This window comes from Zeus faber, assembly GCF_960531495.2.
Source record: "Zeus faber genome assembly, chromosome: 13".
NCBI lineage: Eukaryota > Metazoa > Chordata > Actinopteri > Zeiformes > Zeidae > Zeus > Zeus faber.
Genome location: NC_137198.1, coordinates 17,858,357 through 17,884,504, shown reverse-complemented (window position 1 = coordinate 17,884,504; position 26,148 = coordinate 17,858,357). Strand labels below are relative to the sequence as shown.

Genomic DNA, 26,148 nt, shown 5'->3' with positions numbered 1-26,148 from the left:
TTATATTGTTATAAGGCCGCCTGGTTGCTTGCGAAAAAAAAACAAACCCAAACAGCATTTGAGACTCGTCGCGGCAGTCGAGCAGTTGTATTAATTGACTTGTGTCGGTGGAGGAAAAATATCCGAGAAAAAAAAGTAAATGTTCAAAAAGTAAACGAGGAAACATTATACAGGTGGATGCGGGGTGTGTGAATGTGTTTTGCACCATATTCTCTGCAGCAACTGGAGCGAAAAAAAAAAAAAAAGTGAGCGTATGAGTTTCTTAATTTGTGACGCGTGCACCTGCAACGGAGGATTGGGGAAGGTGAAGCTGTTGTGTCGTGTTTGTGGGCGAGAAAAAAAAAAGTGGGACTGTTTTCTCTCTACCGCTACAAATCCCGCTGCACAGGCGCTCAATTGTTTTGATGCAATAATATAATTTATACTTCTTATTTTTTAACACGACCGCACACACTGTATAAGTACACACACACACACTTTTACAATGTAAAAAAAAAAAAAAAAAAAACAGTTTTCGTGCCAAACACAAAGGGAGCATTTTAATCCCTCCGTGATTGGACGCCGTCGGCCTCAAAACGATCCTTGTACAGAGAGCGTCCCCGCGGCCTCCTGATTGGTCAAACGGCAGTGCCGGATTTGTCCACAGAGACGCTGATTGGCTGTTCCCGGCGGCGTCCAGGAAGGTGGCGGTTGGCACCAGCGATGAGAGGTTTGACTCTTTTATTTCATGTATTTTTTTCCAGATTCGTTCCCTGACGAACCACTCGCTAAAAAGAGTCGTTCGTTTGGTCGCGGATGGGAGGGGGGAGGGTGGGGGGTGATTCTCACAAGACTAATTTCCTTCTGTCAAAATGACTTTTTGTTTTATTGCGTTCACGCTCAATCCTCTCCAAAAAAATGTGTATTTTAGCGGATCAGCAAAAATGATCGACCCCTGTCAACGTCATATCATTCGGCATGAGGGTGAAAGAGTAAAACCAGTCACATTCACTATGAATTAAATAACTATATTTCTGTGCATTTTCCGCTTTGGACTCTCACTGAGTACTCGGTCATAATTTTCAGTTTGCGAGTTGAAGATTCACTCTTTCGCCGGAGTGACTCCGGATGCACGAGTCATTAAAAAAAAGAAAAAAAAAAAAGAATCTTTCGGTACGAGCAGATCGTTGGCGAATCCCGCATCGCTAGCTATCGAGCCTGCGCCTGGAGGAAGAGGAGGTTCCTGGACACATTCCTTTATTTATTTCTTTTGTTTCCCGTGGAAAATAGCAACAACAACAACCGCGCCATTTGCGACAAGTGTTTCGCTTGCTGTCACTGTCCGTCACCGCTAGAAAGCTGGATAAGGTTACAGCGGGTGTGCACAGGCCACAGCGAAGGGGAGGAGGATGAAGCGGCGCAATGCGGACTGCAGCAAACTCCGACGGCCGTTGAAACGGAACCGGATCACCGAGGGAATCTACGGCAGGTACGGAGCCCTGGCTGGAGGGTTTCTGCCCCCACCCACCCCCCTCCCCGACAGTTTCGCACATTCAAACGCCCCTCGCAAGTAGCGCCCCCAGCTTAATGAGCTCGCCGAGCCCATTCACTGAACCAGGGGAATGTAGCGCTAGCCTAGCTTGTGTTAGCCGCGCTGCAGGTTGTGGACGCTAGCGGGGAACGTTAGCTTCGGCCTGGGCCCAGAGACAGCCCGGTTTGAACACACGGATAGAGCGCTTGTCACAGCAGCTCACGTCAAAACACTTGGCAATACGAGTAAAGTAATAACAATAAAAAGCGGCAATAAACATAAAACATAACTACAAATGGCATTACACGATAATACATCAAAATGAACTAAAACATTCAAAGAAATGCAACGTGCAGTGAATTAACTTATACATTGAGATCAATAAATAATATAAAATAACCATCAACATGAACAATAGGCCACTGTATCAACAATTCACAGTGTCAAAAATAGGAAATTGTGCACGTTTGCATGCCGGTACCAGAGTAGAAAACAAAATGGCTATAACAATATACAATATAAATATGTAGTATTGCAAAATATTAAGTTAAATGGCTCCACAGAGGCCGTCCATCCCAACTGCCCCGCTCAATTGAAACGTCAGGTACATGACAGGCTGTTGATGTTATGTACAGCGGCTGTCTAACGGCTAAAGTTGCCGTTTGCTGCTGTTCTCCGCATTATTAGTGTGAAGGTGAACGTGAAGCAGGCGCTGCAAACCCGTCAGTTATTTGCCCAAAACATTAGAACAGGCATCACCTTGAACCGATAACGGCGTAACAAAAATTAAATCAAAGTTGAACATAACTCCGAGTGTGTGCTGGGCTTGACCTTGTCACCCCGTTGCCATGGTTACTGCATTGCTGCTTATTATGCGATTGGAAATAATAACTGAGGATTAAATTGAAGTCAGGTGCAAAAGAAAAAGGCATTTGGCATAATTCATATTGATTTTGACAGGTTTACACCCAAATGATAAAAAGTGACCGAATCAGGAAGTCCTCCCTTGCTCAAGGAAACAGAGTTGGAAAACCGAACAACTTTTCTGTTTTGTGGGCTGTCAAAACTTTCACTACTGCTCACAGTCAGCTGTCACTCCATGCCCACCTGACAGCTCCCGCCCCTCCTTAAAATCTGCGTGCATGCTGCCTAACGGCTTTGATTCATGTGGATTTGGGCTTCAATAAGTTGGGCATGGCGAGCACGTGCAAACTCCACACAGCGAGGCCCCAGTCGGGTTCAAACCCGGAACCTTCTTGCCATTGGGCAAGAGTGCCAACCACCAAGCCAGACTTTACCGGAAGACCTATGACAATCATTGTTGTTTTTTTTTTGTTTTTTTTTTTGGCCGAAGTAGCATTCCAGCCACAACCAGGCCCAAATGTCCAGCTGTCATGATGTTGCACCTCGATGTTGCAGGAATGTTGTTTTAATGCTGTCAGCCACAATACATATAGTCTTTATTTTATTCCCAAGTCTATCTGCCAATTGCGTCTTATGGCATAAGCTGCTTAGACTAAGTGGAGTGCGACTACACATCTAATCTCCCAAACAGCAGTGGTAGAGTGCAAGAATACCTCTCATGCTCACACTTAATACTCCCCCCACCCACCCATACTATAATATTATAAAAAAGTCATTGACACTGATTCACGGAATTCTGAGCATCTGTTCTATAGAATAACATATATTTGACGACACAGCAAACCACATTCACAAAATGATGTATGTTTACTGCTAATGTGATGTATGTTTACTACTTCCATGTTTGATCTTGTTTTTCTGTCTAGCACCTTCCTGTATCTGAAGTTCTTGGTGGTGTGGGCACTAGTGCTGCTGGCAGACTTTGTGCTTGAGTTCAGATTTGAGTACCTCTGGCCATTCTGGCTTTTTATCCGGAGTGTGTACGACTCTTTCCGATACCAGGGGTTGGTGAGTGGCTTTGTTTTTTCTGATGTTTCTGAATATTCTTTTACAAGAGAGAGGATGCAGTTTATTTGACATGTCTTTAGATTCTCCATTTTTTGGTCTATGCTTAACAGCTATAGACCGTGTATTTAAATCACATTAAACAAGCGCAACATCGGCGCTGTCAACAATGGCCCTCCAGTTTAGATGTTCCTGTAATGTCCGAATTATCATACAGTACCTGACATGCAGAGCAGTGCACTGTTTTCTGATTGATGTAGTCTCAGCATCAGTGTCATCATATCATAAAGTGTAATGAATTATTTTTGATGTGAGTAAATTCAAGTAACAGATGTGGAATCTATATAAATGTCAATGTTGTTATCGACCTGCTCAGTGGTTCTGTTTTTCAGTTGTTAATAAGAGGATGCAGAAAAAGGGACAAATTCATTTGAATTTATTCTGCAATTTATTTTGAAGGGAATCTTTTTAGTCAAGCGGTATAGTCCTTGCATATTTACATATTGTGTACCCATCATTTGCTTTTCTATTCTCTCGAGTGTAAATTGTAGATTGCTTTGATGTCTTATGTCGGCTTCTTGGGGTTGTTGGGATGTCAGGATATAAATGAAATTGTAACTAGGACACCACTAATTTTCTAGGTGTCTGTTTGTTTGTTTGTTTGTTTGTTTATTTATTTATTATTTACGATCTCTAATCCATCTCACCTCTACCCAACAGGCCTTCTCCGTGTTCTTTGTGTGTGTGGCGTTTACCTCGGACATTATATGCCTGCTTTTCATCCCGGTGCAATGGCTGTTCTTTGCAGCCAGTACCTACGTGTGGGTGCAGTATGTCTGGCACACAGGTAAGGGCTTTCTCTTCTCTTTAAGTGCATTCAGTTCATTACTGCGATAGAATGAAAGTGGCCGGGATTCTCTTGTTCCCCCTGTCTATTTGATGAAGATTATGAGCAAAAGCTGGAACATTAATGTTAAACTGAGGCTTCCCCAACTCTACAAGGTTCTGATTGGCCAGGTTGTTGGCTTGATGCAATTGGTGTGTAGAAGTCCTAAAGACCTATTATCTATGCGACTGAAAATGTCACAATGTTTGTTTGTGATAATAATAAATTAAGATGAGAGGAGCGTGGACCTTTTTCAATTGTAATTTTTGCTTTAATTTTAACATGATTGGAGAGTACCTATTGGCAGAAATGTGTCACTAGCCAAATTTGAATCATTTATATTTGAATTGCTCAACTTGAATAATTGCATCAAAAAACTGAATTTGAATCACATAATTAGAATTTGTATTGTTAAACTTGAATATTTGTACTGGAAAAACTGAATCTCAGTAGCGCAATTTTAAATGTGAATTAAATTTATTTATGAATTTATTTGTTTGGAACTGAATTCCAATAAACTTGAAACTGAATGCAATATTATGAAATTGAATTAATTTGCTCTGAAACTGTATTTGATCCTCTCTGAAATTTTATACAATTCCCACAATTCAAATTCAGTTCTTGAAATTCAAATTCGATATTTTAGCGCGCTTCTTCTTGGATTTTACCGTTTTCATTCTAATAGTGTTTATATTGTTAATAATAGTATTGAAATCATGTCATGTAACAAACGATCGTGGAGTTCTGTGGTAACAGTAACTCCATCAAGGACAGTAACGTAAAACTGTCGTAAAAAGACATAAAATGTCACCGTGGATGCAGTAATCTCCATGTTAACAGTGAGCTCCACTAATCAGCAACGTCACGGTTGCACTTGAGGTTTTTTGGTAGTGTAGTACTTCTCCATGACATCACAAATAAAACATGTTTTTCTTAAAATAAGGTTGATATCATGCTGACTTGTGGCTTCTACAGGAGCATATACCATCGTTTCACAATCTCATGGCTCGTGGTAAGTCTACCTTGCGACGGTTACGACATCATGGCTGATAATCCAAACCTCGATTCTGAATACGAATGGAATTTTCACCTCCAGAAACTCACTGTTAACCTCTATAGTCATGACAATTACATGAAAAGGAGTTCTGCGAGCCTCAACGACCCGGATGTGTCTCAGTAAACTGAAATTGAATTTGAATCGTGAGAACTGAATGAACTGTCAGTGAGGATCAAATACAGTTTCAGAGCAAATTAATTCAATATCATAATATTATAATCAGTTTCAAGTTTCTTGGTATCCAGTTCCAAACTAATAAATTAAATTTCGAATTATGCTATCAGATTCAGTTTTTAAATGCCATTATTCAAGTTAAACAATACAAAAGCAAATGATGTGATTCAAAATCCATTTTTAATGCAATTATTCAAGTTGAGCAAACTGAAATTCAAATATAAATACCGGTAGTTCAAATTCAGTTTCTAGTGACACATTTCTGCCCATAAGTACCTTCGTCACAGATACATCAGTTAAACCTAACATCCACACCGTAGTACCATTTTAACCCTTGTAATTTGTTCTGTTTTTGGGGTGGTCACACTGAGCGCAATCAGCCCTATTTTCTGGCTCAAGTGTTGTGCAACAACCGCACACATTTTGTTACCCTATTTACAAAGAGCAGGCTTACTTCTCAGAATTCTGTATGGCATCTCTTAGTGAGCAGCAGTGTCCGGATCAGGTGTCAGTCTCATTTAGTGGAAGGCCCCTGTGTTGACCAAAGGCCAGGTGTCAGATAGAAATCCCAGAGCTAGTAAGGGGGGAAGGGGGACCACAGTAGCTCTCTGAGCCACTCTTTCCCAGTGGCAGCATCCATGGGATGTCATGCAAGTATTAATATCAGTCCTCAACTGCGTGGTGAACGTGTCTACAAATGACAGGGCACAGGCCAATGTCCTCCAAACCTGTTTATTCATTGGTGTTATCAACTATCTGAACTTAAGTATTGGGAATCTTTTGTACAGAGGGGAGTCTGGTTGTGTGCTTTTGTGCTTGTGTGTTTGGGCGATCGTCCAAAATTCTAATCGGCAATCAATGGGGGCAGTGGTTGCCAATTACTGATTCTATCGGGAACAGGGGGGTGATGAATAATGGCGGGAGAAGTAATGTAATGTGGCAAATGCGGTCCCCCCCGTTAAAGAAAAACAAGATTTATTATTTACAATTAGTGTATTTGCACAAAACATCTAGTTTTTACTAAATTAAGTCCCATAGACACGGAAAGAAACGTGGAGATGTGCATGACGCGGCACAGGACAGTGGGGACACTTTTTTTTTTTTTTTTTTTGGAATGGGACAGGACAGTCCTTGAACTAAGTTGTTTAAAATTAGTTTCATACAAGTAGGAATCAAACAAATATAAATTGGTGTATAATAAAAACACAAGAAAACCGACACCGCTGTCCGGTGGAGAAATAAAACTCCATTCCAATTCTCTGATTCCGCTTTTCCACTGCGGACGTTGGTACGTCAATAGTCAGGAATATTAGTGTATCTTTTGATCATTTCATATCCGATTTAGAATCCAGAATCTGGAGTTAGACTTTTTTTTCCCCATATGCGGGACAATGAAATGTTTTGAATGTGGGGACTGCTCCCTGGGCGTGGAACCCCCCCCACTCTCTTAGCCACTCCAGCACCGCCCCAAGTTGGCCTCCAAACTGGAGGAGCGTCTCCACTCCCCACCGCCAAAGGACTGGGCCCGATGCGCACGCACTGGCCAGGTTTACGCTTTTCATTTTCCATGCAAGTAAAAAAAGTAAGGAAACAAAATACATTCCATAAAAAAGAAATTCCATTTCTGGTTCATAGTTGATTCAGACAAGACATTTCACAATGAGGGTTAGAACAAAATGTCACAACCACTAGAGGGAAAACATCACAGTCATTTTTTCCACGCAATACAAGAACACTTTTGCACAATGAACATTACAAATAATCAATAATAAATCCGAAACAGCTCTGAGCGGAAAGAGTGAGAGCAGCTCTCTCCGCTCCCGCTCTGAGGGATCAGTTTCAGAACACGGTTAACTGCTCTAACAACGTTTCAATGCTCTGATTGTTCCTGGCAGATTTTAAAAAAATTGTCATTTATATCAATTGCAGTTGATTGCCGATTGACAATTTAATCGTCAATCTGCTCAAGCCTATTCTGTTAGTGTGTGTATACAGACCTGGACAAAATTGTTGGTACCCTTACAGCTCATTAAAACAACGCTTCATTCCTCCTGAAAAGTGATGAAATTAGAAGCAATTTTCTCATGTATACCTGCATGCCTTTGGTATGTCAGAGTGAAGCAAAGAAACTTAAAAAGAGATAAAATGCTAAAGACATCAATTATATCCTAAATGGCCTGGACAGATTTGTTGGTACCCCTCAGAAAATATTATAAATAGTTGTATAATTGTGGTATTTCAAACTAAGAGTTTTCTTTAATTGGCATCACACATGTCTTCAATCTTATAATCAGTCATTCAGCCTATTTAAATGGGGAAAAGTTGTCATTCTGCTGTTTGGTATCATCATGTGCACCACACTGAACATTGATCAGAGAAAGCAAAGGAGAGAGTTGTCTGAGGAGATCTGAAAAAAAATTATAGACAAGCATGTTAAAGGTAAAGGCTATAAGACCAATATCCAAGCAGCTTGATGTTCCTGTGACTACAGTCGCAAATATTGTTAAGAAGTTTAAGGTCCATGGGACTGTTGCCAACTTCCCTGGACAAGGCCGCAAGAGGAAAATCGACCCCAGATTGAACAGAAGGATAGTGTGAATGGTAGAAAAAGAGCCAAGGACAACTTCAAAGAGGTACAAGCTAAACTCCAAGGTCAAGGTACATCAGTGTCTGATCGCATCATCCATCGCTTTTTAAGTGACAGTGGGCTCCATGGAAGAAGACCCAGGAGGACTCCACTTTTGAAAGAAAAAACATTCAAAAGAATTTGCGAAAATCCATGTTGACAGGCCACAATGCTTCTGGGAGAATGTCCTTTGGACAGATGAGTCAAAACTGGAGATTTTTGGCAAGTCACATCAGCTCTATTTTCACAGACGAAATAATGAAGCTTTCAAAGAAAAGAACACCATACCTACTGTGAAACATGGAGGAGGCTTGGTTATGCTTTGGGGCTCCTTTGCTGTGTCTGGCATGTGGTGCCTTGAATCTGTGCAGGGCACAATGAAATCTCAAGATTTTCAAGGCATTCTGGAGCGAAATGTACTGCGCAGTGTCAGAAAGCTTTGTTTCAGTCGCAGGTCATGGGTCCTCCAACAGGATAATGACCCAAAACGCACAGCTAAAAGCACCCAAGAATGGATAAGAACAAAACATTGGACTATTCTGAAGTGGCCTTCTATGAGCCCTGATCTAAATCCTATTGAACATCTATGGAAAGAGCTGAAACATGCATCTGTAGAAGGCACCCTTCAAACCTGAGACAGCTGGAGCAGTGAAGAGTGGGCTAAACTACCTGTTGACAGGTGCAGAAGTCTCATTGAGAGCTACAGAAATTGCTTGATTGCAGTGATTGCCTCTAAAGGTTGTGCATTCAAATATTAGGTTAAGAGTCCCATCATTTTTGTCCATGCCATTTCCAATTGTTTTATAATGTAAAATATTCTGTCAATCAAAGGCAAAATCTAATTTCTATTAAATATGGAATAAACAATGATGGATGCAAATTACTTTTGTGAGTTTCAAGTTCTTTCAGAGTAAATTGTGGGTCCTTTTTTGTCGACACGTAGCAACAAATTTGTCCACGTCTGTATGCACAACCATGCAAAAGGGGCTTATGTAGTCTCATGTGGAGATTAAACCTTTTTCAGAGCCCACTGCCATGAGTACCATGAGTGCTACAAGGAAATTAAATGAATGTAAATTTCCACTAAAGGAAGTGAAGGAAATCCCCATATGGAAACCTAGAGCACAGGCAGGTGCTTGGTATTAAAGCAGGGTGCTAATAGCCCCAAAAATGACAAGTTGAGTAGGTTAATGAACAGATTTGGTGCTATACTCACTTCAGAGCATGTGAATATGCTTGTATACCTTTACCAGATATCCTTTTAGCCTGTAAAATGATATACCTATAGTGGCTTAGAAAATATTCAGACCCCTTCACCTTTTGCACGCTTTGTGTTGTAGATGTAACTTTAAATGGATAAAATTGCCATTTTTGCTCCATCAATCTACGCTCAATAACCCATAATGAAAAAGTGAAACATGTTTTTAGAAATCTTTGCAAATCTATTCATCAAAAACTGAAATCTGTCATTTTCATTAGTATTCAGACACTTAATTCAGTACTTTGTATAAGCCCCTTTGGCACCAATTACAGCTTTGAATCTTCTTGGGTAAGTCTCTACAAGCTTTGCACACCTGGATTTGGGAAATTTAGCCCATTCTGCCTGACAGATCCTGTCAAGCTCCATCAGATTGTGGGCTTTAGTCTGGGCTTTGGCTGGGCCACTCAAGGATAGTCAGAGACTTGTACCGAAGCCACTCCAGCGTTGTCTTGGCTGCATGCTTTGGCTATAGTAGTGCTGAAAGGTGAACTATGGCTCCAGTCTGAGGACATCGCGTGCACTTTGGAGCAGGGTTTCTTCAAGGACCTCTCTGTATTTGGTTGCATTCATCCTCTCTCAATTCCAACCAGTCTCCCTGTCCCTGCCACTGAGAAGCACCCCCATAGCATGATGTTACCACCACCATGCTTCACCGTAGGGATGGTATTAGCCAGCTGATGAGCAGTGCCTGGTGTTCGCCTGACATAGTGCTTGAAGTTCTCAAGATTTAAGAGGTTTATTCGTCACATACATATACATACTTTTACATATATGCAATGAAATGTCAATGCAACGCACCCGGTGATTATGCACAATATGTTCTAGACTGAACACAATAGCTACCTAAAAAATTCTACTTGACTAACTAACTGATTCCTAAAAAGTAATGCAGTAAGTAAGTCGTATAATATAGAATAAAAAGAAATAAAAACTCAAGGTAATGCAGAGTGGGGGTACAAAATAGAAATAAAGGGAAACTTCTGCCCAAAGACTTATATTTTTTTGTCTCATCCGACCAGAGAATCTTTTTCCTCATGCTCAGTCCTTTAAGTACTGTTTGGCAAGCTCCAAACGGGCTGTCATTTGCTGTTTTTTTTTTTTTTTTTTAATCAAGAGCAGCTTCCGTCTAGCCACTCTACAAAAGACCTGATGATGGAGTGCTGCTGAGATGGTGGTCCTTCTGCCAGGTTCTCTCATCTCTGCTAAAGACTTCCAAAGCTCTCTTAGAGTGACCAATGGGTTCTTGGTCATCTCCCTGACCAAGGCTCTTCTTGCCCGGTTACTCAGTTTGGTCGGACGGCCAACTCTAGGAAGAATCCTGGTTCCATTTCACAATTATTGAGGCCACTGTGCTCCTGGGACGACTCAAGCTTTAGAAATTGTTTTATACCCTTCGCCCTGATCTGGGCCGTGCCACAGTTTTATCACGGAGGTCTACAGCGAGTTCCTTGGACTCCATGGCTTGATTTTTGTCCTGACATGCAGTTTGAATTGTGGGACCTAACGTACACAGGTGTGTGCCTTTCTAAACTATTCTAACAATTTGGAGTGCCGCAGCAAAGGGTCGGAATACTTTTAAATTGTTGTCTGAACAGTTTTTAATTTTCATTGAATTTGCTAAAATTTCTAAAAACATGTTTTCACTTTGACATTATGGGTTACTCAGAATAGATTGATGGGCAAAAATTGACATTTTATCAGGGATGCACTGATTTAAAGGCTGTACATCGGTATCGGCAGATATTCGCCTTGTTGACTGCCCTCGGCCTATTGGCAAAAGGCAGATGTCGTTGTTTATCCAGTGTTTCCCAATCGTAGACTTTCCGTGGGCAGGCCGCCCTCACGTCCGAGAGAACGCTGCCATCCGCAAACGACGCGGACATGGCTCTCTGCAGTGAAAAAATAGAAAACATGAGCATTGGCTATCTGCCAAATTTTATTTTAAACATTGGTATCACCCAGAATTTCACAGTCTCTGTATCCCTAAATTTTACCTTTTTTAAAATTGCATCTACAACACAATAAAGTGTGCAAAAGGTGTGGGGGTCTGAATCATTAACAGTTATGCAACAATATTAAAATATTGGGGGACTGTCCCCCGAAAAAAAAAAAAAATGAATTACGGTCTTTTTTTCATTGGACTTCACAAATTATAATTATAAATAAGGGGAATCAAAGATATAATTTTATACGCAAACACAGGGCTATAGTTCTTGTGTGTGTGTCCACCCCCCTCGCGCCGTGCCCCTGTTGAATATTTGCATTGAACGGCCAAATCCAATTAGACTGACAAAATTTGGGTACAGCCCTATAAATAATTAATAGTAATCATACACAGACAAAAGAAAACCCCCATATGTTTAATGGACTGGGTCTCCCAGTGACAAGTGGAGCAACTGAAAAGTTTAGTTTCTCCAGAAGCCCATCAACATAGGATGGAAGACAGTCGTGTGTGTGTGTGTGTGTGTGTGTGTGTGTGTGTGTGTGTGTGTGTGTGTGTGTGTGTGTGTGTGTGTGTGTGTGTGTGTGTGTGTGTGTGTGTGTGTGTGTGTGTGTGTGTGTGTGTGTGTGTGTGTGTGTGTGTGTGTGTCGGTAATGTGCTCAACCCCGCGGTGGGCGGTGTCACAAACACGATTCTGGGTTATATAATTATAAAATAGTATTAATTATTTTAGCTGATATCGGTCAAAATTGTCGATTAAACAGTTCATTATTTATATCCCTATGCTGTATATGTGTGCATTGCAGACTTGCAATATCGCCCCACAATATATATATATAAATGGACAAAACTAAAGTTAAAATCATGTTGTGGACTGGTACAAGGAATTATAATTTTTATTCAGTTTATATTGATTTTAATGAATTCATGGAATTGTTGGCTAATTAAGCCATATTGTTTTGACAAATGCGATCAGGTTATTTTGAAAGTAAGCACAGGCATCTAATCTTATTCTGTCTACTACATTTTGTTGACTTCGCTGCTTGAGTTAACTACAGTGTGCTGTGAGTGGGCCGTGCCATATAATTGTCTAGTAATTTCGCTATTATGACTATTGATTATATATAAATACATCTCATTATTCATCGACCAAGAAATGAAATGATAATATGCACCCCTAGTAATAAAAGAACAGAATATTATTCTTAGTTTTTGCTCTTTCATAACAACCAACAAAAAAAAGTTTGTTGATTTAATGGTAACGTTATTTTCCTCTGTATTCCCATGCATTTATTTTTGACCTTTTTTTTTTGTCAACAGAGCGAGGGGTCTGCCTACCCACGGTGTCTCTATGGATACTGTTTGTGTACATAGAGGCAGCGATCAGATTCAAAGACCTGAAGAACTTCCACGTGGACTTGTGTCGCCCTTTTGCTGCGCACTGGTAAGCCAGTGGTGCCTCTCTTCATTTCTGGCGAAGTTCCCCTTCCCTGTGGGCTTGTATGGGCTGATTCCCTGTGTTGAAACCGTTCCCTGTGTTGAAACCTGTTACTTGAAAAGGAAATGAACGCACTAAGTACATATCAACTGTAAAGTGCATTTAGGAAAAATGTTATAAGGTCATTACTTGTGTCAGGCTAAAAGGGCTGCAGTTTTAATCTCAGGAGAAGTGAATCCCTTGAGCTGGATTTAGATTTGGCTGTATTAGCCTACATTATGCTGTGTAACTGAACTGGTTATGTGGTATAATCAGGAATTTGCTTTAAAATAATTAACACCCCAAACTCAATGTATTCAACCTTGAGACTTTCTTCATTGAACCGTAACCTGTTTTTTATGTTGACTCTCCATATACTGCACAAGCTGTTAAAATATTTTTCCAGTCTCATAATGCACACATTTTCATGATCCATGTCTTCAGCATCGGCTACCCAGTGGTCACACTTGGCTTTGGTTTCAAGAGCTACGTCAGCTACAAGATGCGCCTGCGGAAGCAGAAGGATGTGCAGAAGGAGAATGAGTTCTACATGCAGCTCCTCCAGCAGGCTCTGCCCCCGGAGCAACAGATGCTGCAGAGACAGGAGAGGGAGGCGGAGGAAGGTAGGATTCAACGTGTACATTAGCACACAGGAGGCAACTGGTTTAAGTGGCAAATTTATTTTCCTTATCTTCTGTATTATTCACAAAACACAAGCAATAAATCATTTTAGATTATGACCAACATCCCCACTGGATACAGTCAACATCTAACTTTCCTGTAGGCCAGGCCTACATGTGAGGATGAAATGTGGTCAATTGATATGAATAAAATATCTTTATTTAACTATTGAATTGTAAAAAGAAAAACCCTTAATCACAGCAGAATATCGACTGACTGATTCAACTTCAAGCCTTGTAATTGTTCGAATCTGAAAACTAACATTGGAAAAATATGCAGTGCACGGAGAAAGTGTCCCCATTATTCACGGTTTCGTTCCATTAGCCCCCTCCCCCAAGAGAGAGCCGGCACTGGACAGCCCGATTGGTTAGATTGTGTAACATAAACAACAAGAGATTAATCACAGGCTTTGCAATTTGAAAATTGCATTCTGTTAAATTGAGATGTCGGTTTGAATTTGGATAATCGTTGAGCCTGAATCACTAACACTGTGCAACACGGTGGTCTGCATGGCTATTATTTTCGTGAAAGGCAAAATTAGCCTGATTCTCTGAATTTATTCATATTCCCATAACACAATTGGCATTTGTAGCATCAAAATAATGTTCTGACAAACACAATCAATTGTTTCATATAAAAATGCTTATGTGTCCCTCCATCTCATAATAAGTGACCCAAAAACAGTAACCATGAAAGTGCTGATATTTCCTCAGACTATAAGCTGGACATTTTTGTTTTTTTTCTACAGAGGAAAGAGTTTCTTATTAGAGGACAAAAGGATTTATTGTTTGCCGTAGTTGGGGGGAAATCAGTTGGGAGGTCAGAAGGATGGCTACAGGAGGTGTCACATCATAAAATGTGTTTGATCCCTCACCTTTCTCTATTTCTTTCCACACCAGCAGCTGCCAAAGGAATATCCGAAGCAGACGTACCCCCAGTGTCACAGAACGGTGCCCCCGCCAGTAAAAAAACATCACCCCCGCTAGCAGAGCTGGAGTACAGAGAAAAAACGAAGGACGGTCGTGGGGGAGGTGGCGGGGATACTAAAAAGCAGCACAACAGCTGCAGCAGCAGCAGCATCCTGCCGTCAGGTGTGGACTCTAAACTCCAGGAGATGGAGTACATGGAGAACCATATGAACAACAAGAGACTGACCACAGAGCTGGGCAGCACGGAGAACCTGCTGCTCAAAGAGGACAACAACTCCTCCTGCTCATCCTCCTCCTCCTCCTCCTCCTCCTCTTCCAAAAACTACAAGAATGCCAGTGGCAATGCCGCGGGGCTCAACTCCTCACCCCGTGGCCACAGCGCCACCAACGGCAGCGTGCCGTCCTCGGCCCCCTCATCCTCCTCGGGGAAGAACGAGAAGAAGCAGAAGCTGGCAACGGGGAAGGGAACATCTGGCGGCTCCCACAGGGACCCCACAGACAACTGCATCCTCAACAACCAGCTGAGCAAGCCAGAAGCACTGGTCAGGTGAGGGGAAAACCCACGCACACAACTCTACCGCATTCACTGTACGAGCAGTAACATATTTAAAGGGCATAATTTGATGCAGTGTGTTTTAAACTTTGATTCTCATTTCCTTCACCCTTTGTCTCTTGTGCTCCTCATATACAAACTCAAGCGAAACACATTAGGGCTAGGCGATAAAATGATCTAGATATTTTCCCAATAAACTGCACAATAACGATGATAAATTTATGATATTTATTTTTAATATTGTTTTGTGAGTACGTTTTCCCTCTACTGTACCCCTAACCCGACAAAGACAAAACACAAACAGCCAATCGTACAGCAGAGAAACAACCATGTGACATGGACAGCCAATCGTACAGCAGTGAAATAAACATGTTAAGTTGAACTAAAGAACACTTCTCCAGGGCTTTCCATGTCTGGATCCCACAAAGAGTTGTCGCGCCCATCAGTTATGCACGTATTTTTATTATACATATTATTATCCAACACAAAGTTTGACCGGTGTTGGAGTACTGGAGCACCGGGGCTTCCTCTGCTCTCTCCCCGGCCGCGGTGGTCTCCGGCCGGGCAGCGCGCAGCGGGGATGAGGCACCCGGGAGCTGACGAGGCGGGTGTTCCTCAAACATCAACTTGAATTCGTACTCGCCCTCCTCCCAACCCGAGCCCGGCATGGCCCGCATCCCCGCAAAAGGAGAGCGATTGAAGAAAGAATCTGCATATAATCACAGAGCTCAGATTTGGGAACTTTTCAGACTGTTCTCAGATGTCAATGGTGATTTATATATGTAAATGTGTATAAGATAAATTAATATTTATTTATTTATTTATTTATTTATTTGTTTGTTTTTACTTATTTATTTATTTTTAGTTTATATACTTTTATTTATTTAGTCTTTATCGTAAATCCATGAAACGTAACTTAAAGCCCCAAAGCCACACTTAAAACTGTTAAAGTGAGTATTATTATCAAATATATCATGATGACATCTTTGGCCATATCGTCCAGCCCTAAAACACATATAAGCTCATGAGCAGAGGGAAAAACTGCAGGCAAAATAGCCGAACTAGTCACTTGTGACTATATTGTAGTGTGTGTGGATAATCCAAATTATTCGGGGCCTTTGAGTCGAAATTTGCAGTGAATTGGGGGGAAAAAAGTATCATTACACCAAGATAATAATCCCACTGCGTGGTTTGAATGACTTCCGTTTGAATTGCTTATTAGCGGAAAGGTCGTGCTGATATGGTTGTACCTGCTCCGAGCTCTCAGCGGTACACCACACACACACACACACTTTAAAACGAGTAACGACAGCGCTTCAAAGCTTGGCTCTCCCGCCGATCACGTTTTCAAGCTCAAGTGTCAGTTGGCCTAGTTACTGGTGTGCGATAGCTGCATGAAATTCTCCTCAATCGGATCACGGTTCGCAAAAGACACACAGACTTGTTTATTGGCTCTCTTTTCACTGTTTTTATTTTTTTGATTGTGCTAAGGATGTAAAAAATATTTCATCTGAAATTGTCACTGGACAAATTGAGTTGAATGTTGATTCCTTTGATCATGCCATTGAGATTTCTTACATCTGTGTGTATTTGGTTCATTACCGCGCAAGTGTAATGAACCAAGTGTATCTGGTTCATTACCACGCAACGTTTAGCTGTATGGTTTTGTCTATGCGAATATTAGGGGTCAAGTCATGATGTTCATTCCCCGCACCCCTCAATTTGTATTCACTCTATTCCATCTCCTTTTAATATTTACATTAATTTGTATATAACGACCCATACACAGCAGTATATCTCAAGACGTCTCATCCACACAGCCGAGTTACTGACTGGTGACCATGATTAATGGCTGAGCAGTATTGAATTCCGCGTAGCAATTTCCAATCCATTTGATTAGCTGGAGTATTTTAATGTTGTTGTTTTTTTTTATATGTTATCTCCTAAGAGGGGTGGGGAAGAGTAACTAAGAGGCAAGAAAAGGGAGCTTGTACCTCTGCAGCTGAGAAAATAGACAAGTGTAATTTAATAAGTAGCACTCTGCTCTGCTTCAACTGCTCCCATTGAGCGAGGCATCCCAACTGCTGCAATGATGCATTTAATTTACCACAAGACCCCTGTGTTTTTGTCTGGATTCCAATCCAGATGAAGCACTCTGCTTTGAAGTTGTTTAGCCCTGTCTGACCCTGTTTACATTTGGCATTAAAATGCGTCTTGGGTGATCCAATCACAAGTGGAGAGCTCTAAGTACAGGTGCGAAAGCACCCAAGACTCATTGAGCCGATGGTTCAGACCACATTCGGCCTGTGTGGCTGCATATCGCCACCTTCTTTTAAGATTCAAGATTCAAGATTTTTTATTTGTCACATACATATACATACTTCCATACATATATGCAGTGAAATGTAATGCAACGCACCCGGTGATAGCACACAATATGTCCTAGGAAAAAATAGAAAATAAAATAAAAAGTAGAAAATTCCTTTCTAATAGACCGACTAACTGACTCCTAAAACGTAATACAGTAAGTGGAATACGTATAGAATAAGATAAAAATATATAGAATAAAATACAATAAAAATGAATTGAAATAAAATGGAATAGATAGAAGGAATATGCCTATGTATATACAGATATGTGTATTTAAAGTGGCATGTGAATTAAAGTGGCATGTGAATGTGAATAGAGTGAGGTAGTGTTTGGGATAATACAGCATAGTATACAACAGTACGGCGCAGCAATACGGCATCACGAACAACCCTGAACAGTGATACAGTATGCGGTACAGTATGCTACATACAGTACAGTAGGTAGTGGAGCCTAGTGCATGGCTCAGTTAGGACCCCTGGTGAGGTCAGCGTTGACAGTTCTAATGGCGTGCGGGAAAAAACTCCGTCTCAGTCTCTCTGTTCTCGCTGTGTGACTGCGGAGGCGCTTGCCTGACCGCAGCAGCTGAAACAGTCCGTTGTTGGGGTGATGAGGATCCTTCATGATCCTACGGGCTCTGCTACTACACCTCCTGGTGTATAACTCCTGCAAGGGGGGGAGGGTAGTTCCAGTGGTACGTTCAGCTGAACGCACCACCCTCTGCAGGGCCCGCCTGTCCTGGGCAGTACAGTTCCCAAACCAGGCAGTGATGTTGCCTGTCAGGATGCTCTCCACTGCTCCAGAGTAGAAGGACTTGAGGATCCTCACCGAGACTCGGAATTTCCTCAGCTGCCTGAGGTGGTAGAGACGCTGCCTCGCCTTTCTCACCAGAGTGTCTGTGTGAACAGTCCATGTTAAGTCTTCTGTGATGTGGACTCCCAGATATCTGAAGCTGCTCACCCTATCAACAGAAGTCCCATTAATCCACAAGGGCGCGTGCGTCCTCGATTGTGATCCACGCCTAAAGTCCACAATCAGCTCCTTGGTTTTGCTGACGTTCAGGTGGAGGCTGTTGTCCTGGCACCAGAGTGACAGGTCAGCAACCTCCTTGCGGTAGGCCTTCTCATCGCAGTCGGTGATCAGGCCCACGACCACGGTGTCGTCAGCAAACTTGATGATGGTGTTGGAGCTGGACCTGGCCACACAGTCGTGTGTGTACAGGGAGTACAGTAGGGGGCTGAGGACGCAGCCCTGGGGGGATCCTGTATTCAGGGTGAGGGAGCTTGACATGTACTTCCCCACCTTGACCACCTGGGGGCGGCCTGTGAGGAAGTCCAGGATCCAGGTGCACAGCGGACCATTCAATCCTAGCTCCATCAGCTTGACAGCCAGTCTGGTGGGAACTATGGTGTTGAAAGCTGAACTATAATCGATGAACAGCATTCTCACATAGGCCCCCTTCTGGCCATCCAGGTGCGTGAGCGTGGTGTGCAGTACCTGGGAGAACGCGTCATCCGTGGATCTGTTCTGCCGGTACGCGAACTGCAACGGGTCCAAGGTGCGGGGGAGGGAGGCGCAGATGTAATCCTTAATCAGCCTCTCGAAACACTTCATGACCACCGGGGTGAGGGCCACCGGACGGTAGTCATTCAGGCAGGTTGGAGAGGCGATCTTCGGGACAGGAACGACGGTGGACCTCTTGAAGCAGGACAGGACCACTGATTCAGCCAGGGAGATGTTGAATATTGTAGTGAACACCGGAGCTAGCTGGTTAGCACAGGTCTTCAGTACTCGCCCAGATATGCCGTCTGGGCCCGCAGCTTTCCTGGTGTTCACCCGCATCAGAGCCCTCCTGACCTCGTGCACAGACACTGAGAGTGCGCGCTCATCCCCAGCGGTGTAACTCCAATTAGCCGGCGAGCTAGCGGTGTTGCTGCCAGACTCGAACCGCACATAAAAGGTAGTGTGTTAGTAGTGTGTACGCAAATGTTACCTGGGCCACATTGAAGGACCCCCTACTCAACTGATGTCCTCTGAGTAAGCGGAAGTACGTACTCATTCGTGCACCAACGGCGTCATATTAAAGTGCGAAACAACAACAAGAAACCACAACAGGCAAAACAGCTTTTCGTGGAAGGAGTACACACGAAACATGCTGTCTGGTTTCCATTTGGGCCGAAGAGTCCTACAACGTACAACAGAGGGCGGAAGATTCATATCGCAACTGGTGGATTTATGAGGAGATTTCAGAAAGGCTGGAGGGTAAAAGCCTGTAGAGATGGATTACGAATGTGTCAAACATCTTGGGTAATTTGGTTTGCCTGGAACACGGCGAGGAAAAGATCCAGTCTGTATTGTTTGGATTTTGCCAGCACGCCAAGGTCTTCGCCTTTGGTCTTTCAAATGGAAATGATGTACCTGTTTATTTGCATATAGAGCGGGGAAGTGAGATCCGATCACAAGCGGTTATTCGAGACGCATATGGGGATGCATTCTAATGCCAGGTGTGAACAGATGTACTTAGAGCTGTCCACTTGTGATCGGATCACCCAATACGCATGTTGATGCCAGGTGTAAACAGGGCCTCTGACTTCAGAACTGACGTCCCAGAAGCATCTAGTTCAGGGTAAAGTGTCTCCTTCCTGCTTGTGTCTCCAGGCTGGAGCAGGATGTCAAGAAGTTGAAGGCAGACCTGCAGGCCAGTCGGCAGGTGGAGCAGGACCTGCGCAGCCAGATTGGCTCCCTGGGCAGCTCAGAGCGGTCCATTCGCTCCGAGCTCGGCCAGCTCCGCCAGGAGAACGAGCTGCTCCAGAACAAGTTAGTGACTCCATCTGCCAGCACGACCAGACCTGCTCCACTGATGCTCAAAACCCATCTTAATGCAGCAGGATTTTGATGGGATGAAAATGAACAACAATAGCAAGTTCTAATAATAATTTTTGATTAATTATCAATAGTATTTGTTCTATTCTAAAAGGAAGATTTTCAGACGTGTTTTGAGAAATATGAAATTCGAAATGTCTTGCAAAGGGTTTCCACTGCCATTAGAGTAATGGCTGTGGAAATTACTCTCCATTACCTCCTTTTTGAGGTTGTTAGTGTAAGCACACGGATGTACAATATGGATCACATTAATTAAAGAGATACATTTAATTCACAGAAGGCCAATTTTAACAATAACAGTGAGTTCACACTTATTTTTAAAGGACCCAACCCAACACTTTTTACACTGGTAAAGACTGGATGAATTTCAGCCATTCAGATTAGCTCTCTTTATCACCAGGAACTCTATTTACCTACTGGCACTGGAGAAAGATTTTGCAAAATAAGGATCTAATTTAGACCCACTGAATATCTTAATTGACATCTGGGCTGATGAGAGGTGCATTTGAAGAATACCTAACGTGTCTTTGCTGTCCACTAGTATCTGTAAGTGGTCGAGCACAGCCATTACCAAACTTAAGAATGCCACGGCCAAATTTTAAATCTGAAAATCTTAAGTTTGGATCCGGATCAAAAATTGGTCAGATAACTGAAGAGTAATACGTTATTTAAAACCATGGCTCTGTTGTATTAGTTATTACTTTAAAAAAAAAAGTAAATACTCATCATCAATCATAATGTTTTATGGTACTTTCAAACTTAATTACAAAATTAAAAATTTTAAACTTTTTATCTATTTGTGTAAATGACCTCTCGCGGCCCACCCGCAGTACCTGGTGGGCTGTGGCCCACACTTTGGGAGACGAGACTATCTGGTCTCGCAGATCCGTTTAGTTGCATTCAGTTAAATACAAACCTGCACGCAAACAAACTGTCAGTGTACATGCAGCTCAAAGGAAGGAGCTCTCACTGTTTCTGCCCGCTTACACTCTGCTCGGTGGCTTGTACGTGTGTCCAGGCTCCATAATGCTGTGCAGGCCAAGCAGAAGGACAAGCAGGCGGTCGGCCAGCTGGAGAAAAGGCTAAAGGCCGAGCAGGAAGCACGAGCCACCGCCGAGAAGCAGCTCGCAGATGAAAAAAAGCGCAAGAAGTTAGAGGAGGCCACGGCAGCCAGAGCTGTAGCGCTGGCGGCAGCCTCCAGGTAGACTCACGTCGTCCTCGATCCATGTCTCACTTCACATTGATCTCCGATTAAAGGTTTATTTGTTAACTGTGTTCCTACTCAAGTATAGAACATTAGATTGTCTTCAAGTGGTAACTGCATGAGGAAATATGAGAAAATATTGTTCTTTTCGATTAAAGCTATCGAGAATTTACACACTAGTTGTTTCGAGCTAGGTCATTTCCTCTACATAAACACCATCTCTCCTCTTCTTCCCCGGTGGCGTCGTGCTGCCAGAGGGGAGTGCACAGACACGCTGAGGAGGCGGATCACTGAGTTAGAGACAGAGTGTAAGAAACTTACTCTGGACATCAAGCTCAAGGAGGACCAGATCCGAGAGCTGGAGATGAAAGTGCAGGTGAGGCTGGGGTTGGTTTGTGAACATGAATTATGGAGCTTGATTTAAAGGCAAGCCTACATGTGATCAGGGTCGGGGACGCCTTGCAGGATGTTTTTTTGGTGCAGCAAGAGCAAAAGAAATGCAAAAATATTTTTTGTTTCAATATGAAAATTGTAAACGGTGGCTCATGGTGCATATTGCTGAACAAAGCCTGTCGCACAGGGCATGATGGCTTTTCAAAAGCAGTTTGCAAGTCTGAGCTATTTCTTATCAATAGTGGTTTTGCTTGGTGTGAGAATGCACTGAGCCGACAGTCTTTTACTATTAGTTCTGCTCTTCTCAAATTCTCTTTTACTTTTTATTTAGAGAAATCGTTCTAATTTCACTTTAGTTGTAATTTATTTTTTTATTGTTTCTTTTTTACTTCACTTTTTTTTTTTATTTTTTACTGACAGAGTATTTCAACTCGTTTTTAATTTTAGAAAGCTATTCCAGTTTAGTTTTCGTTTGGGTCTGATTTGGGTCTAAAAGGAAAAAAATGTAAATCAAAGCCAAGCAACCAGTAAATGATACTGATGTAATGATTTGTTGCAAAGGTTTCGTTATGGTTACGGGTACTGTCTCACCTCTGTTTTCAAAATAATTAAGTGCGCCAGAGGTAGACAAAGAATGAAAACCCTTCACATGAGCCTGTTCTGGAAAACCACGAACCACTTAAGCCCCTTTCACACATTGTTCCCGATAAATTACTGGGATAACCTTTCTGGCACCACTAGTGATTTTCACTATTCACACATGCAGCTACCTTCCGGAACATTTCTGTCTTGCGCCTTTTTACACATGCCATGATAATGCCGGTGTTGGTACTAGATGTTCTCGGCCTGCCTGATCTGCTCGGGGTCCTGGGTTTCCAGACAGCTCACGGCTCCACTGTCAGCACAACCCTCACCCGAGGCTACAGGGTTTATTTTGATTAAATAATTCAAAATAATTTTATAATTTTAAATACGTTTAATAAATCAGCGTGATCAGTCTAGAGAAGGGACTTTGTCCACCCGTTCTACAGTTCTGTCCGCTCGTCCCCTCTCCGGCTCTGGCGGGTAGGTGAACCGCTTGTGCCCGATGTCACCACACTTTAAGTACTTTGTACTTCCTGAACTGACATACACCATGTCTAGGGTCTGATTTTTAAGGAGAAAAAGAATACAATTTAAGAATAAATACCTGTCTCCATAGAGGCTGGATGCGTTTCAGTTTCTCGTCTTTGCTGCCGAGCGCCACAATTTGGATCGGACTCCCCATTTTCTGAATGTTTTTTTTGTTTTTTTTTCCTTTCTGGAAACACATAATTTTTTAAATATTTGTACCAAATAAATATTCGTAGAAAGTCACTATTTGTGCTTTGCCGGTATTCGGATTCAGTTCTAAATGAAATGTTTTTGCTTCCATAACAACACAGCTGTATCAATGCCGTGCCGGCATTTTTCCAGAAATGTTACTAGATCTTGAGATGGGAAATTGCCGGTGCAGATTTCCTGGAATACCATGCAGGATTTCAGTCATAGACAGCATGGGTGAAAGGGGCTTTAGTAGGTACTAGTCCCGGGATGTTCTGTTAGTAACCATAAGGACCATTTTGTAGCTGAAAGCGACCGTTTGTTCACTATCCTCTTGACCATAACTATCCTCTCCTCACATCTCACCCTCAGGAGCTCCATAAGTATAAAGAGAACGAAAAAGACACAGAGGTGCTGATGTCGGCACTGTCAGCCATGCAGGACAAGACTCAGCACCTGGAGAACAGCCTGAGCGCAGAAACCAGGATCAAACTGGACCTTTTCTCGGCGCTGGGGGATGCCAAACGACAGCTGGAGATTGCACAGGGTTAGCTCACGCTGCTGCATCCTGCATATCCACACACACACACACACACACACACACACACACACACACACACACACACACACACACACACACACACAAACCACATGCTGAATTTATTTTATTTGTCCTGCTGTGAATTTGATAAAGCAGCATAGCTTGTCGTGGTCAGTAATCTGTCGTTATGGATGAACATTCACAACGCAGATGCGTTAGGTCCACTACTACCATGGTTGTAAACGACTTATGCTGTAATAACCGGATATATAATGTACGGTGTGGTCCCTAACTGTTGACTGATCACGGTATTATTTGAACAGTCCACAAGATTTACATGCTTTTAAACTGTTAAGGCTGATCTCCCCTCAATCACCCCTGAACTACATCGCTTGTATCCCCAAAGTTTGATTTTAGGCTTCTAGGTTTAAGAAGCCCCTTGGGGAGGTTAATATGGATTCCTTTAGCGGTTGCTAATTGTCCATTGTTACTAATTGCTCCTTTTAACCTTTCTAGCCGCCTCGCTCCCCTGTATTTTTCTCCAGGTCAGATCCTGCAGAAGGACCAGGAGATCAAAGACCTGAAGCAGAAGATCGCCGAAGTGATGGCCGTCATGCCCAGCATCTCCTACACAGCCGACACCAGCAGCATGACCCCCGTGGCCCCCCACTACTCCTCCAAGTTCATGGACACCAATTCCTCCGGCCTGGACCCCAACGCCTCTGTCTACCAACCCATGAAAAAGTGAACGCTTCCCCGTCTCCCGCCCTCCCTCCCTCCCATCCGTTCTCCCGGTATTTTTATTTTCCCGCGGACCCGCCACTTCCGGATCTCCTCGTCGGCGGCTGAGAACGAGGTTTTTTTTTTTGTTTTTTTTTCTTTTTTTTCTTCAGTTTTTGTTTTCTCTTCTCGCCAGGTCAGAAGGATGTTGTATCGTGTATTTGTTGTAGTTAATACAAAAAACAAAAAAAACAAAAAACTTTCAAAGGACATCATGTGTCAACTAGGAATACCTTTTTATTTTTTATTTTTTTCCCCTCCTTCTACTTCCCTCCCCTTGTGTCTAGTGAAACTTCACAGAATTGGGCATGTATCTTAATACAAAAGGGACGTGACTGCTCCGTCCCACCACTACTCCAACATTCAACCACTCACCGGCTTTTTTGACATCAGGAAATGACTGATTAGATTTTTTTTGGGGTTTGGTCAGTTTTTCATTCCCCAAATTATAATGTGGGGTTCTCATTTCCGCTTCAGAATACCGGACCGTAGGATGTTAACATCTCTAAACCCAGAGGAATGTAGTGCAGAGTTGGCACAGACTGCCACCCCTGCTGCATTTAATTTATCGTTTAATTAATTCATTTTAATCCAGACTCAAAAGACATAATGGGACCCACTGTCAGCTGTTCCGGTTCCTGGGTTTTGTGGTGGGTGGTTTGTTATGCCTTTGGAGGACGAGTATTGGTGCGGTCTTGGGTTTTTCATCCGAACGCATGGTCCGCCAGCTAGAGCAGACTTTGCAGTGGAAGCGGTTGTACGCAGGATGTATCGACATCGACAAACAAACAAACACACGCAGCATTACATTTTCTTGACCGCCAGTGAAGTGGCTTTTGACTCTTGAACCCCCCCACCCACCTCCCCATTATTGTTCAGAGTTCTAAAGTTGTAGAAAGACCCCCCCCCCCCCCTTAGTCGTATGGTTGGTGTATCAAACGACGTCTTCTCAAGCTTTAGCAGTGATCAGTGCCTTGAGATTGGTTGCTGTGGATGAGATATGATCCTCACAACAGACTGAATTTGATTTAAAACATACAGCCAAGTTGGAAAGGACAACTCTTGGACAGAAGTAGGCTTCATTCGTTCCCATTCTACTAACTAGTTTTCCGCAAAACACGAGATGTTTGTAAGGGTAATGCCTATCCCTCCCAGTATTATCCCTCCCTTGATCCCCCCTTCAATGACATTTACTAACCCCCCCCCCGATCTGCGGGATACGGAGCTTCATGTCCCGTTTGTCCTTTCCAGCTGCCATTCCGCTCACAGGTTTCGAGCCGTCTGCGTTCCACTGAAGCACTTCTCATCCGCACACCCCTGAGACGGCGGCGGTGGCGGCAAACCGAGAGTTTAGCCGCCGTCTCCACTTAAGTATGTTTTGATTTAATTTATTAAAATTGCACCATAAAATGAGTTGATGTTTAAAAAGGGAAAAAATTAATAAAAATCGAAAGATAAACTGAGACGGTGCAACGCGTCCGACAAACACTGTTTTGGAAATGCCAAATGAGAAATAGTTTGACTTTCTGCGGACATTATTTTTTTCCCCCTCAATATTCCACTTGAGTCCATGTGCCAAGAACGGGATGCAAATCGTTTTTTTTTGGTTTTATTTATTTTATTTTATTATTATTATGTGCTTTCAAAGAATGT

The 26,148-nt window shown here is 42.6% G+C and overlaps 1 protein-coding gene across 1 annotated transcript; it reads left to right on the top strand.

Moving 5' to 3' along the window:
• Nucleotides 1–1,357: 1,357 nt before the first annotated feature.
• Nucleotides 1,358–24,463, top strand: maco1b (macoilin 1b; the record flags this gene model as incomplete). The annotated part of the gene is made up of 9 exons (XM_080012775.1): nucleotides 1,358–1,468; nucleotides 3,301–3,442; nucleotides 4,160–4,286; nucleotides 12,706–12,829; nucleotides 20,051–20,209; nucleotides 21,294–21,476; nucleotides 21,735–21,855; nucleotides 23,547–23,721; nucleotides 24,261–24,463. The coding sequence occupies exons 1-9, from the start codon at nucleotides 1,389–1,391 to the stop codon at nucleotides 24,461–24,463; spliced, it is 1,314 nt and encodes a 437-aa protein (XP_079868901.1). The 5' UTR covers nucleotides 1,358–1,388.
• Nucleotides 24,464–26,148: the final 1,685 nt, after the last annotated feature.